Source organism: Peromyscus eremicus, chromosome 4 (assembly GCF_949786415.1).
Source record: "Peromyscus eremicus chromosome 4, PerEre_H2_v1, whole genome shotgun sequence".
Taxonomy (NCBI): Eukaryota; Metazoa; Chordata; class Mammalia; order Rodentia; family Cricetidae; genus Peromyscus; species Peromyscus eremicus.
Window position 1 is genome coordinate 137,714,080 of NC_081419.1, and position 10,100 is coordinate 137,724,179.

Sequence of the window (10,100 nt, forward strand, 5' to 3'; positions counted from 1 at the left end):
GGATTAAGGGCCGTGTGCTACCACTGCCAGACTTCTGCTATGGCTTGCTATTAGCTCTGACTCCCAGGCAACTTTATTTATTAACATACAAATAAAATCACATTTCAGTACAAATAAAATATCACCATATAGCGCTATGAAGTTTACTCTTAACACCACTTTCATTGTGTCCCATAAGTTTTGGGTATGTTGTGCATTCATTTTCATTGATTTATAGGAAATCTTTAATTTCTTTATTTTTCCTTGACCAAGTGGTAACTAGGTAGAGTTGTTCAGTTTCCATGAGTTTTCAGGCTTTCTGCTGTTTCTGTTGTTGTTGAAATCCAGCTTTAATCCATGGTAGTCTGATAGGATGCAAAGGATTATTTCAATTTTCTTGTATCTATTGAGACTTGTTTTGTTGCCAAGTATATGGTCAATTTTGGAGGTTCCATGAGGTGCTGAGAAGAAGGTACATTCTTTTGTGTTTGGGTGAAATGTTCTGTAGATATCTATTAGGTCCATTTGAGTCATAAAGTTTGTTAGTTCCATTATTTCTTTGTTTAGTTTCTGTCTGGACAACCTGTCCATTGGCAACAGTGGTGTATTGAAGTCTCCCACTATTAATGTATGAGGTTTGATGTGTGATTTAAGCTTTAGCAATGTTTCTTTTTTTGTTTTGTTTTGTTTTGTTTTTCGAGACAGGGTTTCTCTGTGTAATTTTGGTGCCTGTCCTAGATCTGGCTCTGTAGACCAGGCTGGCCTTGAACTCACAGAGATCCGCCTGTCTCTGCCTCCTGAGTGCTGGTATTAAAGTCATGTGACACCACCACCCGTGTGTTTGTTTGTTTGTTTGTTTTTTAATGTGCATTCGTGTTTTGCCTTGGGTGTCAGATGTCCTGGAACTGGAGTTACAGATAGTTGTGAGCTGCCATATGGGTGTTGGGAATTGAACCTGGGTCCTCTGGAAAAACAGTGTGTGCTCTTCACCACTGGGACATCTCTTCAACCCCTGGTAATGTTTCTTTTACAAATGTTAGTGCCCTTGCATTTGGGACATAAATGTTCAGAACTGAGACACCATCTTGGTGGATTTTGCCTCTGATGAGTATGAAATATCCTTCTCCATCTCTTTTGATTAATTTTTGTTTGAAGTGTATCTTGCTAAATACAGAGATAGCTATACCAGCTTGCTTATTATATCAATTTGATTGGAAAATCTTTTTCCTACCATTTACTCTGAAGTAATATCTATCTTTTATGTTGAGGTGTGTTTCCTGTATGCAGCAGAAGGATGGATTCTGTTTTCATGTCCATTCTGTTAGCCTGTGTCTTTTTATTGGGGAATTGAGTCCATTTATATTGAGGGATATTTAATAAACACTGATTGTTTTTGTTGCTGTTGGTTTTGGTGTTTTTGTTTTGGGGTATTTTTGTTTCTTTTTTTGTTTATTTGTTTTTTCATTTTTTTTTGAGACAGGGTTTCTCTGTGTAACAGCCTTAGCTGTCCTGAAATTCATTCTCACTCTGTAGACCAGGCTGGCCTCAAACTCACAGAGATCTGCCTGTCTCTGCCCCACAAGTGCTGGGATTAAAGATGTGCACCACCACCACCCTGCATGACCACTGATTGTTAATTCCTGTTATTATGTTGGTGTTGGTGATGGTGATGGTGGTAGTGTGTATGTGTGTGTGTGTGTGTGTGTGTGTGTGTGTGTGTGTGTGTTTCCTGTCTTTGGATTTTGATGTTGTCTATTGCCTGTGTTTTCTTGGTTGTAATTAACTTCCTAGTGCTGGAGTTTTCCTTCTAGTACCTTCTGTAGAGCTGGATTTGTGGATAGATATTGTTTAAATTTGACTTAGTCATGAAATATCTTATTTTCTCCGTCTATGGTGACTGAAAGTTTTGCTGAGTATATTAATCTGGGCTGGCATCCATGATCTTTTAGAGTCTGCGAGACATCTGTCCAGGCCCTTTTGGCTTTTAGGGTCTCCATTGAGAAGCTGGATGTAATTCTGATAGGTCTGCCTTTATATGTTACTTAGCCTTTTTCCCTTGCAGCTTTTAATATTCTTTCTTTGTTCTATATGTTTGGTGTTTTGATTATTATGTGATGTGGGGACTTTCTCTTCTGATCCAAACTATTTTGTGTTCTATAAGCTTCTTGTACCTTTAAAGGCATGTCCTTCTTTAGATCAGGGAAATTTTCTTCTATGATCTTGTTAAATATATTTTCTGGTTTTTGTGCTGAGATTCTTCTCCTTCTTCTATCCCTGTTATCCTTAGGTTTGGTCTTTTCATTGTGTCTCAGATTTCATGGATGATTTGTGTCAGGAATTTTTTAGATTTAACATTTTCTTGAACAATGAACCTATTTCTCTATTGAATCTTCAATGCCTGTGATTCTCTCTTCCAGCTCTTGTATTCTGTTGGTGATGCTTGCATTACCCAGATTTTCTATTTCCTGAATTCCCTCAGTTTGTGTTTTCTTTACTGCTTCTATTTTGATTTTCAGGTCATAAATAGTTTCTTTCAATCATTTGTTTGTTTGTTTTTTCTTGGATTTTTTGGCATTCTTCAAGGGACTTGTTGATTTCCTCTAATATTTTGGTTGTCTTTTCCTTGATTTCCTTAAGAATTTTTCATTTCGGCCGGGCGGTGGTGGCGCACGCCTTTAATGCCAGCACTCGGGAGGCAGAGGCAGGCGGATCTCTGTGAGTTCGAGGCCAGCCTGGACTACCAAGTGAGTTCCAGGAAAGGCGCAAAGCTACACAGAGAAACCCTGTCTCGAAAAACCAAAAAAAAAAAAAAAAAAAAAAAAAAAAAAAAAAAAAAAAAAAGAATTTTTCATTTCCTCTTTAAATATCTCTATCATCTTCATGAAGGTGTTAAGGTCATTTTCTTGAGCTTTGGCTATGTTGGAATGTTCAGGTCTTGCTGTCATAGGGTTGCTGGGCTCTGATGGTACCATATCGCCCTAGCTGTTGCTGATTATATTTTTCACACTGGTGTTCAGGCATCTGGGTATGGGATGATTAGTTCTAGTCCCTGATTTCTGAGTTTGTCTTTGTTGGATGGGTGTTTTGTTCCTTGGTTTCTGTTTCCTATTTGGTCTTTTGGTCTTTGTAGCCTGGATATCTGGCAGCTGTTGTGACCTCTGGTCTAATTGGAAATCACTGTCTAAGCTGGGGCTTAGCTTTCCAGTACTTAGCTTGACCTTTGGTGCAGTGGGGAGCTGGTTCTGACTGGTGTGCCCTGCACTTGAGTGGCAGAAGGTCCCTGCTTGCCTGGGCCCAGTAGCAGGGATCCAGGGAGTGGAGGCAACTCTGCTGACAGGTGGGTCATTCACCAAGTCTGGATGGTGTGGCATGTACCTGAGTGGTAGAAGCTGCCTGAGGTTGGAGCCAGAGCCCAGCAGTGGAGCTGGGAAGGAGCTAGGATTACATCGATTCCTAGATCCAGCCTGGCCCCCCATAATGCAGCCAGAGGTGTGGGCTTGGATATGGAGCCAGGGGTGGGGGTGGGGATGGAGGGTATGTGCAGTCTGAGGTTGTTGAGTTTGCTTTAAGGAGTGTTATCCAGTAGTGGGCAGTGTCTTATCTGGGATCCCTAGATCAGTAAAGTAGGAGGAAGTGTGGGCCAGGATATGGAGCAGGGGTGTGTGTGTGTGTGTGTGTGTGTGTGTGTGTGTGTGTATGTGTGTGTGTGTGTGTAGTCTCAAATGTGCACTTCTAACCTGAAGGTGTGTATCTTCACTTAATTCTGAGAATTGTCTCCCTTATCTCTTGGAAATCGATTCTCAGCCATTTTCTCCATTCCCTATAGGAAAGTTTTAGAGGCTATTTATTAAGTTTTGTCTTTTCTTTAAGATTTCCTTCTTCATCTCTCTGTGTTATGGACCAGGTGAGTTCCTGAGTACGAATGTCCAATTCACTAATTTTATTTTTAACTTCATCTAATCAAGATTTCTTTTTATTTATTTCCAGGATTTTTAATATCAACTTGGCAACTTTTAATAATATGTATCTCTCTACTAACATTTTTAATGAACTAAGGCTAACAATTCTTTGATCAATTGTTAGATATACTTATGCCTTGAAAAGTCAGCCTCTTTCTTAATTTATTACTTTTGTTTATTTGTTTACTTACCTTTTTGAGTCAGGGTCTCACTATGCAGCCTTGGCTTGCCTAGAACTCACTATGTAGACTAAACTATCCTCGAACTCACAAAGCTCCCCCTGCCTCTGTCTCTCAGATTCTGGGATTAAAGACATAGATGACCATATGGCTCATTATTTATTTTAAAAAGATATAGTCCATTCTCCTGCCTCAGTATACCCAGTGCTGAGATTACTGGTGTGAGCCTCCATGGCTGTTTCATCTCACTCATGCCACAGTCCTTCCTGGTCACCTGTACCCTGTTTTTCATCATCCAGTCCCTGTCCACATGTCCAGGAACATGGCCACGCCTTTAGAATATTGTCAAGCTCCTGTTGATGGGGTGGGTTTGAGGTTTGTGCATTTACCCATGCTTCAGAATTTGTCTGTAGATTGTGCCTAATCCAAGAGAAACATTGGATCATATGTGGAGGCCCACAGGAGTGGTGGGAATATGGAGCCCCACAGGAGTGGTGGGAATAATTAGGAAAAGTATTAAAATGATGAAGAAAAACTGCACCGGATGATAGCTTTTGTGTTTGGTGTTCTCCTCCTGTGACTAAGAATAAAATTCTCAACCACTGACATTTCTGTGTGAATATATTTTAATGTCTTCTCCAATCAGGCAGCTATTCCAGTGCATTCCCCATGTAAGAATGCATACATTATATATGGTTGAGGAAGGAAGGAAACAGAGTCTGTGGGGCAATTATACACCTGATTCCACACAGGAAGTAAAAAGTAACATCTCTGTCCTATTTCCTCCATTCCTTTATGGGAGAGACTGAGGGACTGGGTGGGGCATGAGTTGACTGTGCTTCCTGGTTCTCTTATATCTCCCTGGGAGAGTGAGAACCAGAGGCACTCTAATTCCATCCCTACTGACTCATGAACTACTTGTTCCCTGCCTTCCAAGACACTCAGGTACAACTCAGTGTCTTGAGTTGTTCATGTATCTGCTTCTCAGAAAGAGCTCTGTTGATGTACACAATCTTAGACACTCTGAGTTCTCTGTCACTGAGCAATTAAATGGTAATGGCTCCCAAACTTCTTTGGATAACTTGTGAAAAAGACTACATTTGATTAGTCAACCATGAACATGGAAAATAGAATGGGACTTACTATCTACCATCTACAGCATAATTATAATTGGCTTTCATCTTAAAAGCATACGCTGTTCACACTAAATGGACTTCAGAAGAGGGTTAGACTGACTCATTTCACTAAGAATACTCATTTAAAATCACATAGTGAACAAGTTGTCATGGGTGGGTTTAGGTTTCTCTGAATCCAGTAACTCCTGCGTAACCCCAGATACCTTCTGCTTGGCCACACCTCTCTAAACTGAGTTAGAGCCCAAATTCCAACCTCATCTCTTCCATTCAGTGTTCATCCCTCTTAAAACATTTGTCGGTGCGACAAGACCTTCAGCGTTGCCTTGGTGGAGCGGGCCGGGCCCACCCTCGGGTTGTAGATATGTGTAACACACCAACTTACTGTGACCTAGGAAAGGCTGCCAAGGATGTCTTTAACAAAGGGTATGGGTTTGGCATGGTCAAAATAGATCTGAGAACCAAGTCTTGTAGTGGAGTGGAATTTTCTACTTCAGGTCATGCTTATACTGATACAGGGAAAGCATCAGGCAACCTAGAGACCAAGTATAAGGTCTGTGACTACGGACTCACCTTCACCCAAAAGTGGAACACAGACAATACTCTTGGGACAGAAATCTCTTGGGAGAATAAGTTGGCGGAAGGGTTGAAACTGACTCTTGATACCATATTTGTACCAAACACAGGAAAGAAGAGCAGGAAATTAAAGGCCTCATTTAAACGTGATTGTTTTAGTATTGGCAGTAACATTGATATAGATTTTTCTGGACCGACCATCTATGGCTGGGCTGTGTTGGCCTTTGAAGGTTGGCTTGCTGGCTATCAGATGAGTTTTGACACAGCCAAATCCAAATTGTCTCAGAATAATTTTGCTCTTGGTTACAAGGCTGCAGACTTCCAACTGCATACTCATGTGAATGACGGTACTGAATTTGGAGGCTCCATCTATCAGAAAGTTAATGAGAAGATTGAAACGTCAATAAACCTGGCATGGACAGCTGGCAGCAACAACACTCGTTTTGGCATCGCTGCTAAATATAAGCTGGATTGTAAAACTTCTCTATCTGCCAAAGTAAATAATGCCAGTTTAATTGGACTGGGTTATATGCAGACCCTCCGACCAGGAGTCAAACTGACCCTGTCAGCTTTAATAGATGGAAAGAACTTCAATGCAGGAGGTCACAAGGTTGGATTGGGATTTGAACTGGAAGCTTAATGTGATTTTGAGTAGAACATCATTTGTCCCTGGAAGTCAAGAGAAGTGAACCCACTATGTTTTGGCCTTAAAATTCTGTGAAATTTCAAAAGTGTGAACTTTTTATTCTTCCAAAGAATTGTAATCCTTCCCACACTGAAGTCTAGAGATTACAAATCCATCCTAAGAGAGGTCCTTGAAGGCATGCCTGGAGATTGTCATGTTTGTGCCACATTTCAGTTGAGTTCTGCAGTGTTAATTTAAATATGTTCCTCAGCAACAACGTAGTGTCATGTTAAAGAAAATGATCTGACTCCCCAGTTTGTACATCACATCCTGCATGTCCCACTCCACTTTTCCATGACCTTTGGTTCTAGCGATCTCTGCTGTAGTGAAGTCTTTGGTTTTGCATCAGAGTGAAATAAACCCATCACATTTGGAACATAAAAAAAAAAAATTTGTCCATTCAATTGCTCAAAACACATCATTGATTGTCTCTTGAAAACTAAGTGTGCATGCACATACACATGCACACACACACACACACACACACACACACACACACACACACACAGAGCAGCTCACACAAAGAGATCTACCAACCCAGATTATCATATCTCAAAAGATGTTACCCAATCTAGTTGGCCATTAAGATCATCAACTTCTAGATTCTAGAGCCCTTCTTTATCACTGCATAACTTTGTGATCTTAGGTGTAGACAAATTTTTTTGTTGGACCTCCAGCTCACAAAAAAATGACACAGAGACTTAATATTAATTATAAAAGCTTTGCCTATAGCTTGGGCTTGTCCCATTAGCTCTTATTACTTAAGTTCACCCATTTCTATTTATCTACATGTTGCCACGTGACTCATGACTTTTACTTCTCCTCTTGCACATCTTGCTCTCTCTGCATCCAGCTGTCAACTCTTCCTTTCTTCTCCCCAGAGATCTCTCTGTCCAGAAGTCCCTGCTATACCTCCTGCCTAGATATTGACCATTTAGCTTTTTATTAAACCAATCAGAGTGACATATCTTTACACAATGTAACCAATTATCTTGCATCACTTACCCCCTTTTGTCTAAATAAAAAGGAAAGGGTTTTAACTCTAACATAGTAAAACTATATGCAATAAGAACAATTATTTTTTAAATATTTTTATTTTATAATTAACTTAATTTCACATATCAGCCATGGATTCCCCAGTCCTCCCTCCTCCCCCCTACAGATCTCCCCCCCAATTCACCCCCCATTCCCACCTCCTCCAAGGCAAGGTCTCCCCTGGGGAGTCAGCCCAGCCTGGTAGACTCAGCTGAGACAGGTCTAGTCCCCTCCTCCCTATACCAACGCTGAGCAAAGTGTTCCAGCATAGGCCTCAGACTCCAAAAAAGCCAGCCCATGCACCAAGGACAGGTCCCGGCTCCACTGCCTGGGGGCCTCCCAAACAGTTCAAGCTAATCAACTGTCTCACTTATCCGGAGGGCCTGGTCCAGTTCCATGAGGGCTCCTCAGCCATTGGTTCACAGTTCATGCATTTCCATTAGTTTGGCTATTTGTCCCTGTGCTTTTTCCAATCATGGTCTCAATATCTCTCGCTCATACAATCCCTCCTCTCTCTCACCAATTGGACTCCTGGAGCTCCACCTGGGGCTCGGCCATGGATCCTGCATCCACTTCCATCATACACTGGATGAGAGTTCTATCATGACAGCCAGGGTGTTCAGCCATCCGATTGCCAGAGCAGGTCAGCTCAGGCACTCTCTCGACCATTGCCAGTAGTCTACAGTGGAGGCATCTTTGTGAATTTCTGGGGACCTCTCTAGCACTCTGCTTCTTCCTATTCCCCTGGGGTCTTCATTCATCATAGTATCTCCCTCCCTGTTCTCCCACTCTGCTCCTGATCCAGCTGGGATCTCCCACTCCCCTAAGCTCTCTTTCCCCCAACCCTTGCCCTCCATTACCCCCCCCCACCCTCAGTTTGCTCATGTAGATCTCATCCATTTCTCTGTCATTGGGCGATCCCTGTGTCTTTCTTAGGGTCCTCTTAATTAGGTAGCCTCTCTGGAGTTGTGAGCTGCAGTCTGGTTATCCTTCGCTTTACATCACTTATGAGTGAGTACATACCATGTTTGTCTTTCTGAGTCTGGGTTACCTCACTCAGGATGTTTTTTTTCTAGTTCCATCCATTTGCCTGCAAACCTCATGATGTCATTGTTTTTCTCTGCTGAGTAGTACTCCATTGTGTATATGTACCACATTTTATTTATCCATTCTTCAGTTGAAGGGCATCTAGGTTGTTTCAAGGTTCTGGTTATTACAAACAATGCTGCTATGAACATAGTTGAGCATGCATCCTTGTGGTATGATTGAGCACTCCTTGGGTATATGCCCAAGAATGGTACAGCTGGGTCTTGAGGGAGGTTGATTCCCAATTTTCTAAGAAAGCGCCATATTGATTTCCAAAGTGGCTGTACAAGTTTGCATTCCTACCAACAGTGGAGGAGTGATCCCCTTGCTCCACATCCTCTCCAACATAGGCTGTCTTCAGTGTTTTTGATCTTAGCCATTCTGATGGGTATAAGATGGTATCTCAGAGTCATTTTGATTTGTATTTCCCTGATGACTAAGGATGTTGAGTAATTCCTTGATGTCTTTCAGCCATTTGAGCTTCTTCTATTGAGAATTCTCTGTTTAGCTCTATAGCCTATTTTTTAATTGGACTCTTGGGTATTTTGATGTTGGGAAGTGATCTCCTGTGCCAGTGCATTCAAGACTACTTCCTACTTTCTCTTCTATCAGGTTCAGAGTAACTGGATTTATGTTCAGGTCTTTGATCCACTTGAACTTAAGTTTTGTACACGGTGACAGATATGGATCTATTTGCAGTCTTCTGCATGTTGACATCCAGTTATGCAAGCACCATTTGTTGAAGATGATTTCTTTTTTCCATTGTATAGTTTTGGCTTCTTTGTCAAAAATTACATGTTCATAGGTGTGCGGATTAATGTCAGGGTCTTCAGTTCGGTTCCATAGGTCCACATTTACAGTGTCCAGTCCTTTTGCATTTGGCAAATTTAAAGAAAATACTCCATTATTTATTCTATCTTGGTGAGTCCAAGGTTTTGTACCTAATTTACCTTCTATGATAACTAAGGAAAACTATAACTATCTAGTCTTCAACTCCATCAAAGATCTCAGAGGATATACTATTACCTGAGTAAATAAGAAGTGCAGAGCAAGTAACTTCCAAAAATAAGAAACAACAGGGACATCTCGCTACTTGGACAGTCACCCAAGGTTTCTCTGTAATATTGGGGCATCTGTCTTCAGCCTACAGACCTAGAATATCTGACAGACTTTTCTGTGAAGCAGGAATTTTTGAAGGACTATCCTACCCTGTCTTGGCTGTTGTGGAATAATCTTTTTTACACTGTGAAGATGTGTCACTCTGATTGGTTTAACAAAAAGCTAAATAGCCAATAACTAGGCAGGATTTTCAGGGCATAGAGAATGCTGGGAAGAGGGCTGAGACACCAGGAGACACAGAGAAAGCAGAATGGGCAATATGAAGATGAGGTAATAGAGCCATGAGGCAGAAAGTGGATTAATTTGTGTTATAAGAGCTTGTTAGAAACAAACTTAAGCTATTGTTCAA

General features: G+C 41.3%; 1 protein-coding gene across 1 annotated transcript; it reads left to right on the top strand.

Annotated features, from left to right (window-relative positions):
- The first annotated feature begins 5,553 nt into the window (after positions 1 to 5,553).
- On the top strand, positions 5,554 to 6,889 carry LOC131908718 (voltage-dependent anion-selective channel protein 3-like). The gene has a single exon (XM_059259748.1). It carries the CDS (start codon positions 5,615 to 5,617, stop codon positions 6,464 to 6,466), a length of 852 nt encoding a protein of 283 aa, XP_059115731.1. The 5' UTR covers positions 5,554 to 5,614; the 3' UTR covers positions 6,467 to 6,889.
- The last annotated feature ends 3,211 nt before the right edge of the window (positions 6,890 to 10,100 follow it).